Consider the following 25,623-nt stretch of genomic DNA (forward strand, 5'->3'; position numbering starts at 1 on the left):
CGGGCGGTCCCGGATGGCGGCGGTGCAGGGTGAGTGCGGCGCCGCCGCGGGGCTGCCCCGACCCGCCGCTCCCGCCTCCCCCGGCACGGCCTCTCCCGTGCGTCCTGCCCGCGGGGCCGCGCGGGCCGGGGACGGGCCTGGGCCGCGCCGCGCCGCGCGGCGGCCGCGCGCGGGCTCGGGCGGTCCGCGCGTCCGCCGGCGGGGGCTGCCCCGGGTGACGTCAGCGGGCGCGGGCCCCGCGTGACGTCACGGGCCGGGCGGCGGGCGCCGGGCGCCGCCGGGATCGGGGCGGAGGCGCGGGAGCGGGAGCGTGGCCCGAGCCGCCGAGCGCTCCGCTCGCTGCCGGCCGCCCCGGGCCGCACGGGCTGCCTCGCCCTGACCCTCCGTGCGATTGTGTTTCTCCCAGCGCCCGTGTAGGAGTCAAAGCTGCTTTTGCAGTGCGGTCAGGGCGCATTGGCTGTTTTGGTAAAATGGTTTTGGTTCCTGTTCTTCAGCAGTCCCGCTGTTGTGCGTGCTTCCACCGTTCCTGCCGCTGTACAGATGGGAAGCAGGGAATGTGTAGCAAGGAGGAATCAAGTCAAGAGTGGTGGAAGCATGACAGCCCAGGAGGGAGAAGTGATAAATTCTAAAAGAGGCTTGAAAGGGAAAAGTTGGGTCCAGTGGGAGCTTAACAAGTGGAAGCAGCAGGTTTGTGAATGAAATGTAAAAGGACTTGAAGAACAGTTTGAGATGTTTGAGAAAATTGAATTGGTATGGAGGAAGTGTTACAAACGGAAGCAAACGAGAGAGAGAGAGTTTGCCTGTATGCTCTCTGTAGAAGTAAACATATCCTTAGACCCACCTCTATGCAAAGGCCTAATTAGGATTTCTAGCCTGCAGTTACGCTGTTAGTAAGTCTTCAAGTGACATCTCCATCTTAATTTTCAAAAGCCATTTTATCAGCATTATTGCTTTCCCTACTCCCACACTATTTCTTCCATTCCTGTGAGAGTTTAAATTCCTTACTTGCTCCTCTGTTTCTTTACTGAAGTCTGTGCTGTGTCCTTGTTGTAGGAGTGACTTCCTGTAGGGTGTAGCAATATGCAGCAAAGAGGACCAATGGTTGCTGGAGCCATCTTTACTATTATTGGTAAAAAGGAAGTAAATGCAATGATGAATACTTTAATCTTAGCTCTGAATTTTTTTCAAGTGACGATTACAATTGGATATAATCCATAAACACTTTCTCTCTGTAGAGCCTGTGTATTTGTAGTGGCCTTTCATTATGTATTGGGACATATAAAATTATAATAATCAGTTCATATTTAATTTTGAAAAGTAGATTTATAAGTGTATGAAGATTACTAGGTATGTTTAGTATTTAGGAAGAAATTATGGTAAATAAATAACTTCCTCCAGAGTTGTGCTGATTCTTCTTATCAAAAGAATAGTTGTTCTGTGGCACTGCTGAATCTTGCTAAACATCATTTACATAGTTTGGGCCATTTAAATGGAGTGGTATTTAATTGCTGGAGCAAGCCATATAGCGTTTGAAGAGTCAGTGGTTTAAGTCTTACGCATTAAACATCTCATTTTTCTGTTTCTGTTCACCTTCCAGTGTTCTTGGGTTTCAAAGTCCTTTTCAGATGGTAGGAGTGATAGATGTTATACTGGAATATAGAGGTGTAGAGTCAGAGAATGTTTTGGATTGGAGGGGACCTTAAAATTCATCTAGTTCTTAATATATAAACTATCTTAATATATTACAGAGATTTTCTCCATTTCTGCATTAGCACTACATGCTTTTTACTTCCTTAAGTAATTCAGTGTGTGGAATGTCTCTGTTTTACCTTCTGAACTAGACAAATGGTTTTGTCAGGATTAATATGTAGTAAGCTGTGGATAAGAGCAGCAGTAAATACAGACACTTTCTTTGGCAACTCCTGATAAATACATCATTCTGTACTGTTATTTTTTTGTTTCATGTACTAGATAATACTGACAATATTTCCATTAACTTTCTATAAGCATTAATTTCCTTAGCATCTTAAGGGTTACCATCAAAGCCAATAGAGTTACTAAATTATTTGAGCTTGACTTAAGCACGTTGAGGTTCACTAGTAATCATGGTATCTCTTCTTACCCAGACAAACATTATTTGACTGTTTTAGGCTTACTTGGTTTTGTTTTAGAAATAATTTGTCATTAAAAAAAAGTTAATTTATTTTTTCTTTTCCTGCTGCTAATTAGTGGGGAATTATAAGGAGATGGGATGAAACAGTGTAGAAGAATAGGAGTTCATTATAGGATCTTAAACAGGTATTTCCTGCATAGAAAGGAAAAGGTGTGGTGTTTTAAAGGGTTAGTCATGTGCCAGTTAGATGTGATGAGTGGAGAAATTAGTTGTATTGTTGGAAAACAGGACAGCATGGAAAGCAAAACTTATATTAACAGTTCCTTCCAGTGTCTGGCAAGACCATTAGGTTCAACCTATATTGTAGTGAAAAGGCTGCTTTCAGCTTGCAGCATGGACTTTGATTATTTTAGGTCTCATTAATGCTTTTGGCTAGGGAAGAGGCAGAACTTGGAAGCCCTGCTTTGGAGAGGTGTATTCTCCTTGGTTTAAACTTCTCTCCTAAAAGTTCTTTCTGAGGTTATTTGTGTGAAATGCATCTCTTGAAGTCAGTGTCTAACATACGTATCTGATCTGGTTTTAGGATGATTTCTCTCCAGAGTTTATTTTTGAATGGAAGTGTGCTCCTTCCCAGTAGAAGATGGTGATCCTAATGTATGATCATGGAGAAGGGGATAAGTTCAGTAGAAGTGTTACCTTCCAAATCATCTCAGGTTACAGCTGTAAAAGTGGTCGTCAAAGAGCCCGAAACAAAGCAAACCCAAAGAGGGAAACGAGTAGGATTTGTGCTTGTCCATGCAGGTAAGATGTGGAAGCAGAACAGCTGGAATGGAAATAATGTATATTTTGATATCAAACTAGTTACCAACAAAAATTTTATAGTGGCTTTGGACTAGTAGTGTACTAATAAAGTGACATTAACTCTGTGTTCAAGTCTCGGAATGAGGAGTTTGATTGGAATTTGCACTGGAAAGTGTTAATCATAATGTGGTTATTTGGGTGTTCTGGATGATATTTTTGTTCTCCTTCCTAAATGTAAATGAGTATAAAATGTCGTATTCTGTAGATACCTGCTAAGCTTGGCAAACCCACAAAATGAGGGAGATATTTCAGTCTGTTTCTTTATCTATGGAAGGATCAAATACAGTCCTTTCTTTCATTGCTGATGGTTTCTTGTCTAGCTTGTCCATGAGGACAGTCCAGCTAAGACCTCCTGAAATCTGCTTGGGCTGTTTGTTGCAGAACTCTTTTTACCCTTCTGACATTTTTTCTTCTATTTTTTTGATCTTGTCATGTTTAAGTGAGTTACTGTTTATTCTTTCCACATGTAATGAAGGGCTCCTCTACTCGGATCTGATATAGAAATTATGTATTATGTGTATCTTGCTCATAAATTCTTCTTTCATAGGTTCTTTATTAAATACTATGAATTATGAAGTTAACAATGCTTATGTCTGGGTGTATATTGAGCATCTGTGTGAGTACATGAGGTGAAATAGAGGAAAGTGGACTGGTCATGCCTAAAATATTTGAAAAGCCAACATGTTACTTGCTTTATAAAATCACTAAGATTAAAAAAACAGCCCTAAACCTTAAATAATTTGTTCTGGGTTGATGCTTGATGACCCTGATATTCTAAGGGCAAATGAAATTGCTCAATATAGTGTCCTTTGCTGGGTCATTTTGGTATTAGTGTTAAAGCTTAGTTTATTAGAGTTTCTCAAAACTAATATTTCTAAAGGTGAGCGAAGGGAAGTTGAGGTAAATACAAGCACGTTTTTAGGTGCAAAACCTGGTGAAACAGAAGTAGATTTTAAATACGTGCACCACTCTGGTTTTTCTGATGCTGCATTTAGTTGAATGGTGGCATTGATAAACTTTTCAGGTGTGGAAGTAGGGGCAGTGGCTTTAAAATAGGGCAGAATTGTTCAATACAGCAGGATAGATGTAAAGACTGAGAATAAGAAAAAAGGTGAAAATCTGTATGAGCTTCATTTGAAGCAACTCTTTGTTCTAAGTCAGGAGTAACAAGCTTTAAAAATGTAGCATAAACATGAGAAAATGAGCAGAATTGCGGAAAAAAAGAAAATCAGAGTTTGACTTAAAACGGAGGGTTTTGCCCAATAATGGACAGTAAAGAAAAAAGCTATGCTGGAAATCCTCCAAGAATGAATGAAACTGGAATCTCTTGGAACGTTTTTATAGGAAGAGATTGATGCTGATATATATACCTCTGTGCTTCTGGATATATGATCTGTATCCTGTATTTTACTGAGTGTGTTTGATTCTGTGTTTGAATTCATAAAGTTGTCAATCATTGATAGAAAAAGGAAATGCCAATGTAATCCAGAATAAGGAACACTGTATCTGCCTGTGTCTTAAATCTCTATGTGAACTACAGGCTTTAGTTTGCCAGGTACTATAATATATTTTCCTTCTGTTTCAATTGCAGGTGCAGGTTATCATTCTGAATCCAAAGCTAAAGAGTACAAGCATGTGTGCAAAAGAGCCTGCCAGAAGGTACGTGTCACCAGCTCCACAGTCCTGTACTGGGTACACAAGAAAGATCTGGACTTAGCTGCTTGGGCTGTATGTATTTGTAGAAGGAAATGAGGGAAACCAGAGCAGAAACAGTTAAGATGATACAGAGACAGGACAGTGTGTGGCCATGGGATGCAGCAACATTCTCATAGTGCTGGCAAATAGCAGACACCAGCTGAACAGTGGGAGAACAAGAGAAGGTCACAGTGGTACCTACAAGGAGTATTTCTACAGCTTCCTGCATTTCTCCAGGCTTTCTGGAGCTAAGTATGGTATCTATATGTTGATTTTTTCCATGTCTGGTCTTTGGAGTTTATTTAAACTCTAGCATCAAGGTTGCTCTGTGAATGCAGGGATTTCTATAATTATTATATTCTTGATAGCTCTTACTGTCTTAATAGGAAGGGAGGTAGAAACAGGAAAAACAAAACCAAAAAAATTAAAGTTGGAAACGGAGAAATGGCAAGACTTTCATTTCCATTGAAATTAATATGTTTTCATCTCTTCCAAGAACTTTGCTTTGGAACTGGGAAGCCCTGTCTTTTAAATGTTGAATGAGTAGCTGGAAGACCTCTCTCTAAAATTTTTAATGCAGGGAGAAAGAGCTTGGGAGCTTGGCAGGATTTTTAGAAGAGTCTCAGAGTTGGTCTCTGATAATTATCACTTTGTGTTACAGTTTGTTGCTCAATCCTAATACCAATCTAATTTTGTAATGAGAGGCCTCACAAATCATCCAAACTTAACACTGGCTTTTTTAGCCTTGGTGAAAGTAATTTTCCAGCTAGTTATGTGAGATCTTCTGTTGAATTCAAGTCCAATTTGAGATTCTGTGTAGCTACTCTTGAACTGAGTAGCCAACATCAATAACTTCTGTGAAGAACAAACAGTTTGAGGTTTGTCTTGCAGCCAGAGTTGTTTTCTGGGGTTCCCTGAGAAAGCTTGACTGTAAGATCTTGTTCAGTATGGATCTAATGAATACTATTAGGACCTATAAGTTCATTATTGTGTGTGTATGCAATTTGAAGGTAGCATTATATTAGGTGATTTGTATTGGTGATGAGGTTGTGAAGTTCTCTTCAATTTTATGGTAATTGCTATATGAGGTACTAGAAATTTTGGATCTTGGAAGGAAAAGTTGAAACTTGTTGACTGACATTTGGTGTTTGAGGACATGAAGTATAAGAAATTATTTTGATAGAAATTGACTGTGCAGAAATCTGCTACTAAATGCAGTGACACAGTGTCATAATAGTAAAATCATACCTTCATTTCTGCCCTCATATGATTCATACTGACTTTTTCCAGTGCCTCTTGTTCTTACACCTTCTTACATTTTAAACTAATTTGGTGAAGATTTTATTTTATACAGGATTAGAAAAATGTAGGGCTCAGTCACAGAATAATAGAATTTCCTAATCATCAGCTAAAACTTGTGTTTTACAGGCAATTGAAAAGCTACAGGCTGGTGCTCTTGCAACAGATGCAGTGACTGCAGCACTTATAGAATTAGAGGTATGAATTTCTGACTAGTAGTAAATATACCTCTTGGGTAAATCTTGCCAGACCTTTCTGTAGGGGGTATTAAATGGGCAATCTCAGTGGATTTTTGTTTTTGTGCTACACTGATTTTATCTTTTGCTTTTCCACTATATTTTGCTGTAAGTGTGTTTAAGTACTTTATAAAAATGCAAACTCAATGAAAGTTTTCTAGTTGGTGCAATTTGGTTGTCATTTTAGGTATGCCGTATCAGATAGTCTTTACCCTTTAAGAATAAACACAGAATAAACACAGATTAAAGATTTACTGAACACTTTGTAAGGAACTTCATTTCTGACTTCCTGAGCCACAGACAGGTTGTTCTGGTTCTGCTTCTTAAGAGAGGGAAAATGTATCCTACTGGTTTTGATTATTATGACAAAATATATGTGAAGGAATAGGGCAAGTAATGTTTTTATTTCAGTACTTGTTAATTAAGATAGAACATCTTGATGAGCAGCTGCTGGTGAGGTTTTTGGAAAAGTGTCTTTTTGGAGTGATGAGGTTTTTATAGCGTCTGCCTTCAGTGAAGGTCCCCATGAAATAATGTAGAAATGAGTAAAGGTAAACATTTCTGGGTGGTAAATGAAGCAGTTTGGTCATTGTCCCAGATCCACTAATCCTTCATGACAGTAATGATGGAAACAGGTACTCTTCTTCTCCTGTAAGTAGTAATTGCTTCTTCCTCTCCAACTTTATTAGTAAAAAAAAAAAAAAAAAAAAAAAAAAAGGAAAGCAAGGTAAGTGTTGTGCTGTAAAAATAATTTCCTGCACTTGGAATTTATGGTAGTATTCCAAGAGGATTAGCAGTGGATTTTCTTATCCAGATGTTGGGAAAGTGTTCATTAATGTACTTGATGAGGATAGTGTAAGGCAGGCAGTAAGTGCATACTTCAGTATGTGTTAGACATGCTGACTGGGAGCCAAGGCTTCAGTCACACTGTGAACTTGGCAAGTGCCTTGGCTTTTAGCACTCCTGTGGGTCTCACTGAGCCGTTCAAATATGCTTTCATGTGTAATATTACACATTAGAGTATAGCTCACAGAAAGCAGCGGGTATCTCTCTCATGGAATTATTTACGATGCACTTCCCTAAGCTCACTGAGACTGCTCTCACTCCATGAGACTGGTTTGTGTGTCAGCTCCCTCCTCAGTGGAAAACAAAAATAAAAATCTACTTTGGGTTGTGATTTTTATTGTGTTCCTGAGCTACAGAGAAAAACATATTTTGAGAAGCTTAACCGAGCAGTTGTAGATCTTTTTGCAGCTGTGTCTGTGGTAAATAGTTTATATGTTTTTGTTATCCCCAAGAGACTTTTCTTTTACTTTAGTAGATTTAAATACTCCGAAGTAGCTTCTGTAGAACAAGTTATGGCTCTAAGATGAAATGAAAATTTTTTTCCAATTACTCCAATCAGAAACCTTTTTCTCCTTATCTGTCTTGCTACTACTGTACTGATGCCTGTCACCATTCCACTTTCTAGTTCAGCAATTGTCTTAGGTAGTATTTTTATGTGTTCTGTTGCACAAAACATTTTTTTTTCCTTTTTCCTGTTTTTAAGATAAAATGTTATTTTGTTCGGATTGTAGTGCAGTCATTAATGTAATTATTTACTTTCATTTATTCATTAAGTGATTTATATAATCTCTTAATTGAAGGTTCTGTCTGTTACTGGAATAGGGAGTACTGGGTTTGGGATTTGGCCTTCTTTAGATTAAAGTATTTAGTTATGCAGTTACATTGAGGGAAAGTCCAATTTGTACCCAAACCAGAAAATGGTGTGGTTTGCAGTGGCAGTTTTTTGGATCTTGTCTGAGAAACTCCCAAGTGTTAGACTGTCAGCTTCCAAAATATGGAATGGTTTGTATCTACTCATACCTCGTTTTGAACACCACCTCCAGACATCTCTGTCATTTCTGGAGCTACGTCTTCTGGTTTAGTACTGATGGTTTTTCTGTTGCTCTGTGGAAAACAAACGACACATGGTGAGTCAACAAAGCAATCAGAATAGTTGTTCTCATTAACTGCAAGATTTTATGAGTAAAAATATAGGTTTGTGTTGACGGTATCTCTCGTGAGCTGTCACTCCCTTTTGTTTATGCTCTAGCATAAACAATGTGTTTTAGCATTTGAAGTTGACAAATAACAAAAATCTGTGTGAAACTGTTTGTGTTCTTGTCTCCCTGTAACACAAATAAAGATGCAGAACAACAGAATATTGTATTAAATGATAACAGATTTGATTATAAAGTATACTGACTGTAACTTCTTGATATTTTGGTTTCTGTAGGACACATTGCTATGAGTTTATCTGAAATATTTAATCAGTTTTACAGTTCTCTCAGACTTTTAATACTGTGTTCCAAACATTTGTAATCTTTGCAAGGCAAAATATCTTTTCATGGAAATATCACAAGAGATGAATTTTTTTCCTCAGTTCCGCTCAATTACAGAACTCCTGTTACACAGGATTGCAGCTCATCCAAAAGGCAGCACTTCAAAGAGTTGTTGAGGCACAAGAGTTGCTCTTGATCTTTTATGAGCAAGCAGACAGTTTGCTTGTGGTATGCTGTCTGTGTTTTATTTTTTCAGGCTCTAAGTGCAGAAAGAATAGCCTTTCTTTGTTGGACTGTGTGACTCTCAAGTGAAATGGTGTTCTGTGAATACAATAATTGTAATAATTAACTAGAGGAAAAGGTGATTTCTTTTGCGAAGGAACAAGACTGACACAGAATATTGTTAAAACAACTATGCTGGACTTCATAAGCATCAGCTCTATTTGATAAGGTCATTAAGGCAGGTATGTTTTGTAGTTTGAGAACTCTGGTATTGCAGAGAAACAAATGCATGTGTTATCTCTGTCAGCCTTTGGTAATAAAATGGTCTGGACAAGGTATTTTGTAAGACTCCCTGTTTACTTCCACAAAGACATTATTGCAGTACTGTTAATTTTTGCACTCTTGCTAACAGCCACCATATGATGCCTGGATTTTTCTTGAAACACAATGAAATTATTAAACAGTTTTTTTTTGTGGGGGGAGGAGACCCCATACAACCCACTTAAAACATGCTGTTTTCAGCAAAACCACGTTGATTTGCATTTATGTCTGGCTGTGAGAAAATGATGCAATTTCAAGCTTATCTTTGACTATAGAGCACTTAAGGAAGTCTACTGATCAGGTACTAGGAACATACAGTGGTTGTAAAGAATGAAGATTTCAAATTATTTCTAAGTTTAGTGTAATCCTTTACTAATATATATGTAGATTACTTGTTTCATTATCTGACTTTAGTAGAACATGCTTTATGAACATCATTTAAATTGGGAGTTAATATGTTTGATGGGGAAGCAGATGTCACATTTTGGGTTCCAATCTCCTTGCTACTGAAATTGCTCAGTTTATTTTGCATGTTGTTATTGTGGATCCATACAAAGAATGTTTTGGACCTGTTATACTCAAGCAGTGTGTTTCTACGGTTGTCAGCAAAATTTTGCAGTGAAAGAACCTTTTTCTTGAGGAATTGTTTTCTTCTGTTTTATTATTATTATTTTCCTAATAGTTAAGACTTTTGAATATACAGTCTTAGTCCCAAGGATTTCTCTTTCAAGGACAAGCATCCTTGTTGTATTAAGGCAGTCACGATAGATGAACTTCTAATAGGTAATGAACTGGAAATTGTTAATTCCAGTTAAAAACATTACTATGATGCTTTGCTGCAGTGACCAACAGTAATTTGTGACAAAAGTGTTGCTTAAAAACATTTTTGCTTGTGTAATTGAAAGGGATGTGACTCATCATTGTAGACTTTTGATTGTCATGAAATTCTCATAGGAAAATAACTTCTAAAATTACAGTATGTGGAAAGAAATGCCTGTAGACTTTGAATTTGCTTTAAAAGTTACAAATCAGCCATGGCCAAAGCTGTATCAAAGATGGATGGAATGTTCTTTCATGTTCATTGAAATCCAAGCATTTTAACTGTTTGCCTAGATGTGTTACAGAGCTGAGTAACATCTTCAAGCATTCCAACTTTGACCACAGCTACAAATTCCAGAATGCCTGTATTTGCTGCCAGAAAATTTATAAATACATTTTGAAGTAAAAAGGATTCTGTAAATAAAAATGGTGCCCTCAGAAGCTTGTGAGTTTTTGTAAGATGGGTAACTTGGGAAAACAAAACTCCTATTTCACGTCTTAAAGCTTTCTCTTACTTCCTTTGCTGCAGGTTTACATGGTAAGTTAGAGACACTTTGTGGAGTCATTGCCAGGGAGTCTAGTGTTTTTCACATAACTGAAGAGTTACATTTTGTTAAAAGGCTTTGAATAGCCATTGTTTGTCTTTTCTCTCTTCTTAGTGTTCGATGGTGGCAAGGCTTGCTGTTAACGTGCAAAGCTCAGGCTTGGTTTGCTTACTTGTCTTTTTCAGTTTCCTTAGAAACACAAAAGCTGATTGCTGCTGTGGTTTTAAATAAAAGTATATTCCTGAAGCTGCCTTTTTCTCTTTTCCTGTCCTCCCTTTTCCTGGACACATGCTTTGGTTGGGTTCTTCCCCATTTTATGGTAGTCAGGTCTTGCAGTGCTGCACTTTTCTGTCTGAGGGTATGAAAAGACTTTCACTTAGGTCAGTTTGTTTCTTGCCTCTTTAAAGGCATTCATGCTTCTGTTTAAATGTTTCTGCATTTCTTGTAAGTTTTGAATTTTCATTTCAAACTACACCTTAATGTTCATACATTATATTCTTCCACTTGTATCTCAGACTCTTGAAGTCTTTTGGTCAAACTTCACAGAGATTCATGTTTTCAAATAGAGATTTTATTTGTGTGGTGTATTTCATGTCTTTGCTTATTCACAGAAGTAAGTGTGAATGTCTTGTTTCCATTTTTTATAAAGGTTTTCCCCAACCTTGTTTCAAAGGCTTTTATCTCACCTCAGAGAAACTCAGGTAGATATCAAAAATTCCATAGGTTCACACCCAGTTTCTCTAAAGCTGTTTTCAGATTGCCTTTCAGATGTGTGAAGTTAAACCATCTTCCTCTTAGGAATTCTAAGCCTTTTTTCTTAATTGAATGCAATCTGATTCTAAAGCTGATTGAAACTCCATAGAAATTTTGAACAGATGCTTGGAATTTGGTCTTTATTCCTTTTTACTCATGTTGTTACTGATAAGATTCCTTCTGAGTCCTAATATGAGAGTTACCCCACCAAAGAGACATCTGCAATTTGGTGTGGAGTTCTTATAATCAAAAATTCCGTAGTATTCTAATACTCTGTAGGGAGAAATAGGTGTTTGTTCTTAGAGTAAATTATGTCTTGGTGCATCCTTGAGGTTGTGCCAGTGAACGTGCTATGCCAAAGTATGTAGCACATATAGATCCTTAAAAATAAAGTGAACTCTGTATCCTGTATTTTTTCCTTGGCCTCTTTTGATTATTGCCTTTACCGGATGGTAGAGACCTTTGTGCCTCGAGTGCAGAGGGATTCTGGACAGTGTTACCAGGACTTCTTTCTGGTGGGTCCTTCTTGCTCCCTTTATTTGGCCATGACATTTACTCTTAGGATAACAACTGTCTCTGCTTTGTAGCAGCAAAAAATCTGTGTAGCACAACATTTTTCGTCTTTGCTAATTCTTTTAAGTATAATGCACTGAGTGAATGTGTTTGGAACAGAACATTAGAGATCTGTCTTCAGACTCACAGGTCTTTGCACTCTGATTACCCAGGGGCAGAGGACTTGGACAGCACTAGGAGCAAGCATTGGTCATCCTAAACATTCCTGGTTTTACTGTGTCTTCCAAGTACCTTTCACTGTTTGCTTTCAATTCCTTCCACCACTTCTCTGTTCCTTTTTTTTCCTAAACTTCACTGACTTAATTTTCTTCATATTTGTAGAGCCTGGGGAGCAATGAAGCCAGTTAAGCCAGCAGCTACTCTGGCCTTTTCAAGCCCATCAACTGTTTCTAAACATATCTTCCCCCACCCATCCCCTTTCTACAGAAGATTGTTTGCGCACTCGAAACTGTGAATGTTTCATTATCCTAAAATATTTTCAAATTTACTTACTTGCTGTGAGGGGTTGCTGTCAAAATAAACAACAAAATGAATATACACAGTGACTTGGAAGAAGTGTTGTGGTATGGGATAAAATAGGATAAAATCTTGTGCTGCTTCAGAAGGAAAAAGCAGAAAATGAAGGCCAGTTTCATGATTATGTATTAGTCAGGAATCTTGCATTCATGATTCTTTAGAAAGATAGTGTTTTGGTACTCAAACACTGAGAACTCTTTATATGTCTGTAAATTTGAATCAACATCTTGCAGAACAGATTTTGAATTTACTCACTACTTGCTGATTTGAAAATTAATAAAAGCTAACTGGCATCAGATTTATTTTTCATTTCTATGTGCTCACCTCTTTTATTTCTTTAAATTCATTGCAGATTAGAATGTTCAAAACCCATCCAGTTAATTTTAAATGTAAGACAGAACTTTGAGCTGTTTCCAGTAATTTGTTTCCTGGTTCAGCTTTTATTACTCATTAGTGAAATGAGATGTCATACTTCTACAGTTCACACTGGTCTCCACAACCATTGTTCTTTGTTGCATCAGGTTGTTACACTGTTGTAATTTACTCTGAAAGCATGCAGCGTCTCTGAAATTTGATTTAGCTATTATTTTTTTTTGTCCTATATTCTTTGTGTATAGAAGAGGGGATTGTTCTGAACTGTCAGTGAGACTGCTGAACTGTGTTACTTAGAAATTTTGTGTTTTTAAAGTGATGGGGATGCTCTGGTGAAATGGAAGGGTAAAAATGGGATTTAGTTCTAGCATGCAGAACTTACTCTTTGACAACCTTGGGTTTGTTAAAAGCAACAGAAGGTGTTAACAAAAAAGGAGCTAGCTTTGTGATGTTGTTAAAATGTTATTCCATAGTTTCTATGAAATAGGAATTGGTTTTTAGTCAAGAAGCTTCCAGACCACAGTCCCTGTGCTAATGATCAAATAGGAATTTTACCAAGTGGATTTTCAGTGATGGCAGTTCATCATTTCTGCATGTGGAGTTGCAGTCATGAGTTTAGAGTGTTCAGAAAAAGGACAGTTTTATTTTGCTGTAGTGTCACACTTGGGAGTTTCAAAGGTAGACTGGTCTGTGCAATGATTATAAGATGTTACTTAAATGTTACTTGATGGGTTAAGGACCAAGGAGGGTTAAGGACCAAGGAAGTGTGTACTTTGGGGGAAGGAGAGATTTTCACTCATATTGTAAGGCTTTTGCTTGCATAGAAATGATCATCTTTAATTGTTAGGTGATTGGTTTTTATATTAGTGCATTATTACATTTGAGATATATCACACCCTACAGAGGTGAAAGCTGTCCATTGTAGTAATTTTAGATGCTCTGTTCAAATTGCCTTTGTTTTTGTTGTGGAAGATTAAACTACTAAAATAAGAAGATGCATTGCACCAAGATCAGTGCCATCAGATCAGTTATACAGAGGTTTGATCTAGTTGATGTTGTGGACGTGGCCTTATAGTGTTCTATTCTTGTTTTTAGGATTCTCCTTTTACAAACGCAGGATTGGGATCTAACCTAAACCTACTGGGTGAGATCGAATGTGATGCCAGTATAATGGATGGAAAGTCATTGAATTTTGGAGCTGTTGGAGCACTGAGTGGTATGTACATTATGTATTATAAAGCTAACTGCTGATTTAAGTGCAAAGATAAATTTTGGGTTTTTTTTTACTGATTTGAAGGGGGACTCATTGTAAATTCTGCTGTGTTTAAATAAATTCTACTCCTTTAAAAAAGGGGGAGGCAGTCCTGCTTCTCGAAATGCTGGTTTGTGTTAATTTCTTTGTGCAACATCATGTCTTATTAGTTCACTGATAATCCTTTGATGAAGCACAATTGTGTGATACCGCACAGTATTCACAGTGGGACTCAGTTTGCTGAGGTGAATTTGAGGAATGATAATTTTGTAATAAAATTCAGTTGTTAAAAAATATTACAAGTATTTAAATTAGGCTTTTTATTTGTTTTTGTGCTCAGGCAATTTATTTGCATATGGGCTTTATTTAATATGAGAACTAATGTGTTTCTCTCTTTTTTCTAGTTTCAGCTTTCAGTATAAAACAAATATAGATATAAAGTCCCAAACAGGGATTGTTGAGGTTTCATTCTAAGTATATGAACAGCTTTAGCTGTTAATAATGAATAGCTTTTCTGACAAGATTTCAAGCTTTGTTCTTTATCCTAGAATGGTTCTAAACTGTGGAAATAGCTTCCTCATGTAAATATAAATCTAAAATAAATAGTAAAATTAAGTGTTTCAAGCCTTATTTGTTACAAAGTGTATCCTTCCAGCCATGGGGAAGGAGGAAATTGAGAGTGTGAGACGGCTGAGTCTGAGTCCTGTAGTTTCTGTTCTGGCCAGATAGATCCAAATGAAAATTCCACCTAGAAAAATTAATGCTTATAAACATCTTTGACCCTTAGGTACAATAGACTTTACATGAGATTTCTGTGGTAGGAGATCACTCCTCCTATTTCAATATGGTTTGTTCTTTCTTTTTAAAAAAAGTGGGGCAGGTGTTGATTGGAAGACTTTGTCACTACCAACAGCATGTGAAGGGAAAACTGAAAATGTTGTTACTACATTGAAACATAAGGTGCCTCTTAATTACTTGACAAACCCTTGGAAATGAAAAGAATCTGAGTTCCACTGCCAAAATTAACTCTATAGTGCTATGAGGGAAAATATTTTTAATGTTTTGTTCCCTTTTTTTGCTATTTTTTCTTTTTTAGGAATCAAGAATCCAGTTTCGGTTGCAAATAGATTGTTGTGTGAAGGGCAGAAGGGGAAACTCTCTGCTGGCAGAATTCCACCTTGGTAATTGCTTTGTTCTGCTTGACTTTCCTTCTGTCTTTCGTCTCTACTGCATGGATGCAATATTTGAAGGTTTTATCTCACCCAGGAAGGCTGGTGCTGTTTTACATACCAGTGATAGTGTGTCTTTAAAAAGAATATAAGCTTTGTTCTCTGATCTTGAAACTTCTTAGGCAGTCAGTGGAAGGAAGTATTAGATATAGATGGCAACATCATTTTGTGATAGTTTCTGTCTGTCTGATTATTTCCAGTTGTCATACTTAATTCTTATGTTTGTTACTGTAGCCTTTTGAAAAATCAAAAAAACCATCAAGATTAAATGGAAATTCTACTGTCTTTGCCTGTCTACCTTTAACAAAAAGCAACAAGCAGCTTTTAATAAGTATAGAAAAAAAAGTCATATTTTATTGCCTTTGTGGCTTTGTGGAAATGTGCAGTGTTTAGTAACTTCCTCTTATTTTGAAGATAAATTTAATAATATTTACAACAAAAATGAAAACAAGCAGACCCTTATTAAGATGGATATAAAACTTAAATGGAAGAGGTAAGTATTAAACACAGAATAACTTCAAATGTTATTGCCTTACTTTGGAAAGAATCCAAGAAATGTGTCAGAGTTGATTGCTCTTAAAACCACCTTATTTTCATTAGCAATTTAAATTGACAGCTAGAGAACTTGAATAATTTATTCATATTAATTGACTGCTATCATTGGTTATACCTGTGGCAGAATTTGCTGCCCTTTGCCAACTAGTGGTCAGTATTTGCAAAAGTATTAAACCAGCATTTGTGTAGTTTAAAAAAATGTAAGTATTAGATTTACAAATTTTACTTTCCTTACATGTAGTGTTCTGTGAAATTAGCCAAGTAGCCTATAGCTGGATGGTGCAGTATTCATATTTAAATAGTGAGGATTTCAGTGTTCTGTCATGTGCAAAAAACGTTCATAGATCAAAAAAAGCCACCTTGAAATCAAACCATCAACAGGCAAATTTTGCATTTTAAACACTTTTCTTTAATGGATAAAGAGCAGAGTAATTGTGGGGAGGTTTACTAAAGAATAGGAACTTTATGTTCAGTTGCTGTTAGCTGCTCATTTCTTTAGCTGTCAGGAGAAAATGAGGCTTTGCTGAGGTACATTAAAATGTGACATGAGTGTGAAATGTGTTTTTTTGGTGTTCCAGAAGTATTACTGAAGTCAGCTACAGGAGAAAACACTTGAGATTGTTTTACTTGTATCATCAGTGTTCTAGAATTATTTTAAGGAAGAGCACTTCGATATTAGGCTGTGACTTTATGACCTACTTTATGGTGCTGTTTTAAAAATACTGAGTGGAAAAGGAACTATATCCTCTTGCCCTCCAAGGGCAAGCCTAAGTCTTCTGAGGACTGTGCAAGACTAGCAGATGCTTTTAAAGGCAGGGTAGCTCAAATCTTGAGATGAGAGATGAGCTGTCTTTGGAACCAAGGCATGCAGTTTATTTTGCAAATGTTGTGCTCTTGGGTTACCTGGTAAATATTTTCATTTCCTCTTTTCCCCCTTCTGGATTTTGAATGCACATCTTAAAATTAGGGCAATTTTTTTATCCTGGAAACAGTCTATAAGAGTGGGATATGATGGGTTATGCTTTGGGCTTGCTGTGGTGGATGCTTCTATGCCAAGGTCAGCATGATAGAGTTCGTGTACATTGATGGTGGTGGTATGGAGGATTTAATGTCCTGCCTTTCTGACTGGGGTTGGCATGACACATTGTTTTGGGACTGAAATACATTCCTGTCAAAGCTGGGAATACTTAGAATCAAATGACAAGAGATTAGCCATATTTTGGCATTCCTAGCAAGCGTCAGGATTCTAGTAAGTGATTTTTAATTGTAAAGATACATGATCTTCATCTTGGTTCTCATTGGTACATAGTGTATTGGGGAATCTTCCAGATACTGCTTAGCATAAGAACCTGCTTAAAGAAACCTATGGTAGAGACTCTTTCTATAGCATGGTCTAAACTAGCTTAATGTTTTCTGCCAAAAATGTTTGGCACCAAACAGAAAAATTTCAGGAGCTGTGAGGTTAATAAAAGTAGCATTAGGGAGTTTTTTTGCTATAAAAGAACAGTGGAGATAGTTTGCTTGGGCTCTTTACCCCTGTGCAGCATACATTTTCATAGTGGCACTTCAAAACCAATTCAAAGTGGTATATTTCTGATTTTCTGTAGAAGAAATTCCAGTGAGTTTGAATTAAGTTATTCAGACATGGTAAGCTTACTGGGATGGAGGGATCAAGTGTCTGAACTGATGTATCTAATGTGCTGTAAATTGCTCTGTAGAGTGTGTCCTTCTGGATCAATCTCTTATTGTGTTATTTAAAACAGTATCCCTCTATCCAAATAGAATTTTAAAAGTTTAGAGAAACCCTGAATGCATGGTGCAGTTGTTGAAACCTCTAAGGTCTTGACATCTTTCAGTCATACTTTATTCAGCTTGGTGTTGTCACAATTTTCTCTGATGAAGGAACAGAAAATACTTAACTTGTAAATATTGCATTATCTCATGTAAGATATTCCTGTTCCTTGTATTACTTCTACAAAAGAAAGTACTTTTGTAATTGCATGGTTACAAACTGGATGAACCTTTGGAAGCGGTCTTTGATCAGAGAGTAATGGATTAGATGTTTCATAGTAATAAGCTTGAAGATTTTCTGTTTCCTGCTGTGAAACCTTGACCTAAGGAAAGAGGCTTCTTTACATCTGTCTGCTCTTAAATGTATGTTGGTGAGATTTGCAGGACACAGCACAAATGCACCTAAATGTCTCCTTAGTAGTACTGACATTAAGTCCATGTCATATCCCTTTCTCAATAATAACTATATGGGAAAGAATTCCTTCTTAGGTTCCCCCCACCTTGGGATATACAGAGATTTGTAATAGCTTCACAGCTTTACACAATTATGTGCAGGTTACAAACATTGTAACTAGTAGGGCAGTCCATAGTCAAAGTTCCAGTGTGAATGAACACACACCACCTTTATCTCTGCTCTGTATTTCTTCAGAACAATTTCTTCTTTGTAACATTGATTTCAGAGTGATTGCTACATTTTATGATAAAATGTTACAAAGTGTATTTACTACGGTGATCAGCTTGACCATGAACCAAACCAAACCTTCTGACACTTCTGTTTAGCTTGGAGCAGCCTGTTTCCCTACAGCCCATATTAAATGGCCCTGTTTGGAGTATTCAACACCTGCATTATCATGTTCTTGGAGAAAATTGCCTAAAAAGATAATTTTAGAGGCCTTTACTTATATTTTCTATTAATATAGCCTAGTGTGCCTGGAACTGGAAGGCACATCTGAGCACCACTTCCTTGCTGGGAGGTTGTTTTCATCTTCTGTGTTCTGAGCCTGTAAGAGCTACAGAGTACTCTGATATATTTGCAAGAAGGATCTTTATGTCCTGTTTGTGCAGACCCAACTTTCAGAGTAGCAGAGAATAAACTCATTAATCCTTTGTTTGTGTTAATAAACTCATTAATCCTTTGTATTTGTTTTTCCCCTCCGTTTGGGAAACTGTATTTTGAATTAGCCTGAAGGCTTTTGAAACTTGTGGTTGTTTTGACTGCTTTCTATAGTGCACTGGCTTTATTCCCTCTTCCCTCTCCCCCAATAAGTCAAGCTTGGTGGTAGTTTTGTTTTTATATGCACACAACAAAGCATTGAGATCCTGATGCTATTTATCTTGTAACCAGTTTGTTTTAACTTTTCTGTGATTATGTTGTCCTTTAAAGATCTGAACTGAACAGTTTTAAAAAGTTGGATGATCTCTGTGGTGATATGGAGCCTCAATTAGTTTTCTGCTCTGATTTAAAGACTCTTTGGAACTAAAACAATATGTGTTCTAGGAGGGAAAGGAATCTAAGGATTAAGGACAGAAACGTGAACAAACTGAAAGTCAGATCACATAAGTTAGGAGACACTCTTGGGTGCTTTTTTGCATTCTTCATAAAATACTAGTGACATTTTCTGGTTTTAAGTATTAAAAAGGCAGGTGTGAAACTGCTTGTAAAACACAGTATTTCTGACTGACCTGTGCTTGAGTTACCATATATCAAACTCCCAATGTTGAGTTTGATGCTTTTCCCACCTAACCTTTCTCTCTGTGTAAATTATTTTATTTCAAAGAAATTGGTTAAATCATATAGAAGATAGAAAATACCACCACAAAATACTGTATAATGAAAGCTGCAGATGTTGGATGTACCACTGTCAAGAAAACTTTCAGCAGCATTAATGCTAACAAATTTGCTGTATCAGTAGTGTTCTCAGAAACTGAGAACTGCATGGCCCAACAGATTACTTTGTAGCTAGAATAACTTCTTTAGACTCATCTTATTAACTCTGATATTTTAGTGAAACTTTTTCCAATTTGCTGAAAATTCTTAGTCTTTGCTTCTGGTGTCCATTAGGCAGTTGTGTTATTCTTAACTTAATTGTCCATTTTTGAAATAAGTTTGGAAGTAGTTGTCCTTTATTGTGTTGCACAGCAGCTTTATGAAAGAGTCTCATTTCCAGCTACTACATACCCTTTTTTTGGCAATAAGATTAATTTCTCTAAGGGGAGACAACATGAGGTTTGCTTTTTCTTCCATCCCTAGAATTCTGTGTGTGTGTATATTTTTTGCTCTTGTTTGTTGTCACAGCAGTTTGTACTGTCTCACTGTGGTAAAGTGTTCAGTACTGACTAGAAAACAGCTTCTTAAATGGCTGGAGTTTTTTTACAAGTATATTTAAAATTCAATGGGCTAGTCTCATTTGCAAATGATTGATATAACTCCATGAAATAGACCTTAATCATGCTAAATAAAGTTAGTTTTTAGCTTGTATTGTACTTCTCAAAATATTGCTTGGTATTCCTTTGACATTGGCTGGCTTTACTGGAAATACCTTCCCATTCTCACCTTTCTCATCCCATATTTTTAGGCTTCAGGATCTTGCTAAGTTGATATAGAGAGCAAGATTTGAGACAGCTCTGTCCTGTTTTAGCTGCAGTTGAAAGCTGATGCTGATTTTGTATTGAATTTCAAATTTAATAGCACTTGGTTTTGTCCAGTAATAAATTTAATGTCAGAACTGCATAATCTTTTAATGAAACTACGTAAGGTTGCCAAATGTAATTAATAGCAGACGGTCCTGTGAAATATAGACAGTTTATGATTTAAAATTGACCAAACCAAATAGAAAAAAATAATTGCAAGCAAAGGGGGATTTGTTATATGGTTTTGTTTAAACTCCCTCTTCTGTGTCTCCTAGCTTTTTAGTTGGTGAAGGAGCTTACAGATGGGCAGTTGATCACGGGATACCAGCATGTCCTCCAGGTATCATGGCTACAAGTGAGTAAACTGGTGGTGTCAGTAGGAAGAACAGGACAGAGTAACTTTAAATGGTGCCTCATCTTTTGAGGTGTACATCACTTCATTGTTCTTAACATTCAGCTAGCTTATGGTGTTATGGTCTATAAGGGTTGTTTAAGTTTACTGATTTTCTAATAAGTTTCTAAATAGAAAAAATTGTGAACTCTTTAGCTGCATTTTAGCAAGATCTAATTTAAGTGATTCTTGATTCTAGGACTAAATCCAATGATGGACTTCTTTTAACCAAAATGTAGGCTTTTTAAAAGCTCAGTCCTACAAGTCTCCAGTTGTGGTCCATCTTGGATCCTAACAGCACCAACTTAGCCGTATGTCAAAATTCAGCAGGTGCCAGTTTGTCTCTGAGATTGTGTAGTTACACCCATCTCTGGGTCTTTGTCCAGAACTGCTCTTGTCTAAACAGGCTGTAATTTGCCTTTCTTTTTTTTTTTTTTTTTTTCAACCAAAGGCTTCACTTCACCTTGCCCTGATAGAATAACCCAGTCTGGAAAAGAGACTTGGATTATACTGTATATTAATCCTAGTTTCTTATAAAAGCTTATTATCTTAAAATAAAAAATAGTCATTATGTTATATTGAAACATCATCTATGAACTAGGCTAAAAATGAGTGTACTTAACCATGGAAAAGAGGATATGGTTCTCTTCCTTCTCCAGCCCCCCTCCCTTTTGGGAAGTGCCATAACAACCAGTCTGTAGTTTGTTTTAGGTGAGAACATGCTTTGTGCTGCCTGTCGAGGTTATGCAGGAAAAAAAATCAGAAGTTGTTACCCAAAGAAGGAGAACACATAAGTTTAGGAATGCTTATTTTACAGTAAACAGTACTACAAATATCTGACTCACCCCTAGATCAGAGGTTGAAACCCAGGGCTCCCATTAAACCTTTTATTGGGTTCAATTTTAAATGTAGATAAATGTCTAGAAACTGCAGCTTGGAATTGTTGATACTCAGTGTTGAAGTGTAACCCCTGAAACAGTGGCACTGTTTTATTTGATTGCACTGATTTTCATACATATTTATGATACATTTAATTTTGAACAAAAACATTTTGAGCTCTAGCTCCACATGACTGGAACTTTTGCTCTATCTGCTGTCCAAAACAGCATTTGCAGAACTGCAGAACAGCTGTTGTGCTGAGTTGAGCAGGACACCTTTATTTCTGTGGCTCTAGAAAGAGTAAAAACACTTAATGCCTTGAAGTTTTCTTTGGGGGGAGGAGGGTTGCCTTCTTTTTTTTTTTTTTTTTTTTCTTTTTAGAAAAGTAGTTCCTATTTACATGCAGGAGATACTTCACAAAGGTGCCCTAACTAACTAATTTTGTTTGCATGCACAGATTTCAGCTGTTTCCAGTACCAGTGTGTTTCAATTGTGACATTAATTGCCAGATGATACATTTGCTAGCTACAATGTACCCAAGTCAGAATAAATATGCATATTAGCAGGGATGGCCGCTGTTAGTTTGGTTTGCCTAATCCATACTATGAATTTATATTGGAGAAACAACAGAAGAATAATCCCAGCCAATGTATTTTCACAATCCTGCTCCAATAAACCACTACTTGCATTTTGTCTCTGCAGTACATTCAGCATTTAACAAAACAATTTGCATTAAAACAGTTGAAATATCCAGGACTGACAAGTTAATTTTGCAGTATACTTATTAATGGTAGTATATCTGAGTTTTTTTTTCTCTGAAAAAAAAAAAAAAATGCAAGAGTAAACAAGAACCTGAAGAATCAGTTCCAGAAGATGTTATATTGATTCCCATCCCAGTTCTTAGCAAAGTAAATCTTGTACTTCACTGACCTCTGGTCAGTGGGATTGGAAAATGACCATTAACAACATGTGTGACAACATGGAATTATTACAAGTAAAAAGAAATTGGAAACTCTCTCACAGATACGATATAAGAAGCCAAAATAAATTTATCCAATGTTATCATGAAAAGAAAAGTTAGATATGCTTAAGAAACAATCAAATAGAGTTTGTTTCCAAGCAACCACAAAGAGATCTCATCTGAAGTCAGCTGTTTTGTTAAATAATGTACCAGTCTTCAAAAAAAGGGAGATTTTTTTGTTGATACTTGCTACCATTGCTGTGGTAAAGATTGCATGGAGAACTGGGGGTAAATTAAGTAGACATCACGTATCTTCTGAATAGCTCTGTAAAAGAAAGAACTGAACAAATTGCCAAATATCAGAAAAATACGTTTAGTAACTTATTTACAAAAAAAAACAGACAAAAATCCCCTCCAAAAACCTCTAATCCAAATTTAGATCTGTACTTGCAGTAAATACTGGCAGGGAGAACTATGCATGGTCTCCATATGCACCAAAACAGGTGCATGTTTTGGCTTCTCTGTGCTGCACATGGGAAATATGTTCTTGAAGTTGTCTTGTTCTGTCTCCTTTTCCTTGGACCTGGGATGAGAAGAGTAATGTGGTAGCTGCTGTCAGTAAGGCTGGGGGATTGGGTGGTTGGTTTGCATGGATGGAGCATCCCTGTGATCAGTATCAAAGAAAGGGTCACGATCTGCTTTGTGCTCATGCTCTACAGTTCTCTCAGAACTATCAAAGTATCCAAGCACCAAACTGGAAGCATATTTTAAACCATGTTAATTGTTGAATTACATCAAGGTTTTGTCAAGGCTCATGTGCTTCGTCTTCTTCGGTTTGTCAAGTGTGTGAGGAAATGGGATTTCCTGCATTTGTAGAAACCTGGTGACTTTCCAGTGTACAGAGTGGGTGGTTTTAAAAAAAAAAACCCAAACACCTGAAATGTGATCTATCTGTATTACCCACAGTCTGCAAGGAAGCTGAATTTATTAATCCCTGCCCAGACTAGAGGCTGCCAGTACAGAGCCCATACTGGTTTATCCCAGTACTTTGCTGCTCTGTGCTAGAGAGACAGCTTTGACAGTGTAATCCAAGCGTTAAGGTGTAATTACAATTTAGAAGTGCTGAATTACTGTACATTGCAGTCTCTTTAAAATGTTAAAAGGACACTTTAAATATGCAATGTAAATTTGAGGTACATCCCCAGCTGCCACTATCTGTGCCTGCACTAGTAATAACCAAAACACTTCTATCTGAAATTATCAACTCAGCCTATAATAGATATAAATTATCTTTGACAAAGATAACATGTTGTAAGACAGCATCTTGCATTTGCTTATAATGTTAAGTCTTCAAAGGGAAAGAGAAGGAAGGCACCTACTCATGCAGGAAACTTGTCACTCTAACAATGTGGAAGTGACTGTAAGCACCTCAGTGAATAATGTTATATAAGAACCAAAATAGTGGCAGTGGATCCACATAACTGGAACTGCAGTTCAAGAGTAGCCATAAATAAGATGCTTAAGGAAGGATGTAAGAACACAGCAAGTATTTGCTTCCCTTCCCCTATCCCTTATATTATTCCAGACTCTAAATTCTGGACTTGTTAGTGACTCCTGCATACATGGAAAGTAAACAGTGCAGTAAACCTTTACAACTATGAGTTAGCTCATTTTCATTATTTTGAGACTTGCTGAATAAAAGCTGCTACTTCATTGTGAGAGTCCTACTCAGAATCCTTCTTCAGTCAAATTCTCGAATTTCCTTGAATAACTTCATGTCATCAGTAAAATCACATCTTGTTCAACAGACTCAGGGCTGCTATGGGTTGGTTTGAAATTCTGTTTGTAACAGACCATTTCTTTACTTGTACTTTGCTACTTTTTTTAAATTAACTTTGTGCATGCAAGGAAATTCCTGTTTATCTTATGGCTGCTTGGATTCTTTAATGAGGGAGAGTCTTTTTTTTGGATGACTGTAGTGCAGACTGTGCTATTTCTAGTGACACTGTATGTCTCCCTGACCACCAGTATTGCCTGCCTCTCTTCCAAAACCCCAAATCTCACCTCACTCCCAGTTCTCTCATTACTTCATTATTACTGTATTAGGAAAAAACATTTGCTGTATTGCTGGAACTGTGCTATGGATTTCAGGCAGTGGCTCAGACCATGTTTCCTTTGTTTTTAAGAGGAGGATGAAAGATTTGGAAAGAAACTCAAGGGTTCTGGGGATTTGGTTAGGAGCTTGGTTAATCTGAATACATGATGTAAATCTTCCCTGGATTTGGAGACAGTATTGTAGTCACTTGATGTTCTGAAATCTGAACAGCTGAGTGCAGCCAGGAGAACGGCTGTAAGTTACCCAGGAAAAAGGTTGAGCCAAAGTGCCCAGAAGATACTTTGAAAATCTTCCAGGCTCAGGAAAGGCTGCATGATGAAAAACAAGATTTCTTGCAGGAAGTAGTAAGAAACGCTGTGTCCAGCAGCAGTTTACCCTGAGTTTATGTTGTAAAGAACAGATCTATGGAGCAGTGCTCTGAGAGCTGGGTTATTTTTTTAAATATGCTTTTGCCAAGTGCCTTTCCCCCTCCATTCATTTTTCTGTTTCTGTCAAAGTATGGCAACATGGAAGCGATCTCTGTTAGTCTTTTAGTCCCAACACAAGCCTAAGTGCTGTTAATCTGTCATTTAAAATAGCTTTGTTAAAAAGAAATTTATTTTCATCTTTCTGTTTTGTGTCATTTATTTTAGTAACTGCTCAACAGAGTTCTTCACAAGATCATTTGAATTCCTGTGGGTTAACTAATTTGTTAGTATATTCCTTTTTAATTCTCTTCTCCAATAGTTGCATTCTACTTTCATATGGAATAAAAAGATAAATTGCAGAAAGCTTCTGTCAGCTGACTCTAAGCACAGTCTGCCAGGGGGTGCTATATGACTGGTCAGAGCTTTATCTCTGCTTCAAAGATTTTTAAATATTCTTGGAGTTTTTGTAGTATTTTCAGTTTATAGTTTGATTTTAAACGAGGATTGCTGAACATGTATAGGTTGCGTAATATTTAGTTGCGTAGTAATTTTTAATGTGTCTGATTTAAAGCTATTATTTGGGGTTTGTGTTCCCAGCTTGCTGTTCCACCACTGTAACCAGGAGGGTTTGAATATTGTCCTGAACTTGATTTGTCATTTAGTGGTGCTAAAAATTTGTATATCCTTCCTCTATTTGAAAATATAGTTGTTCACATAGCCATTATCTAAATTTTCAACCTTGCTGAAAATAAATAAGGGAAT

The 25,623-nt window shown here is 37.0% G+C and overlaps 1 protein-coding gene across 4 annotated transcripts in view; it reads left to right on the forward strand.

Moving 5' to 3' along the window:
* The window catches only part of TASP1 (taspase 1), a 78,755-nt gene continuing 53,132 nt past the window's right edge, over window positions 1-25,623 (forward strand). For 3 of the 4 annotated variants that reach the window (XR_008430174.1, XM_053939128.1, XM_053939130.1), the window contains exons 1-7: window positions 1-29; window positions 2,697-2,914; window positions 4,566-4,633; window positions 6,098-6,166; window positions 13,745-13,865; window positions 14,998-15,082; window positions 20,383-20,462. Coding sequence is in view for 3 of the 4 variants with exons in the window: in XM_053939128.1 (XP_053795103.1) it covers window positions 2,770-2,914; window positions 4,566-4,633; window positions 6,098-6,166; window positions 13,745-13,865; window positions 14,998-15,082; window positions 20,383-20,462 (568 nt within the window). In the remaining variant the exon portion in view is untranslated. The remainder of the gene's footprint in view (window positions 30-2,696; window positions 2,915-4,565; window positions 4,634-6,097; window positions 6,167-13,744; window positions 13,866-14,997; window positions 15,083-20,382; window positions 20,463-25,623) is intronic. The other variant, XM_053939129.1, reaches the window with a different exon arrangement.

This window comes from Vidua chalybeata, chromosome 3 (genome assembly GCF_026979565.1).
Source record: "Vidua chalybeata isolate OUT-0048 chromosome 3, bVidCha1 merged haplotype, whole genome shotgun sequence".
Lineage (NCBI taxonomy): Eukaryota > Metazoa > Chordata > Aves > Passeriformes > Viduidae > Vidua > Vidua chalybeata.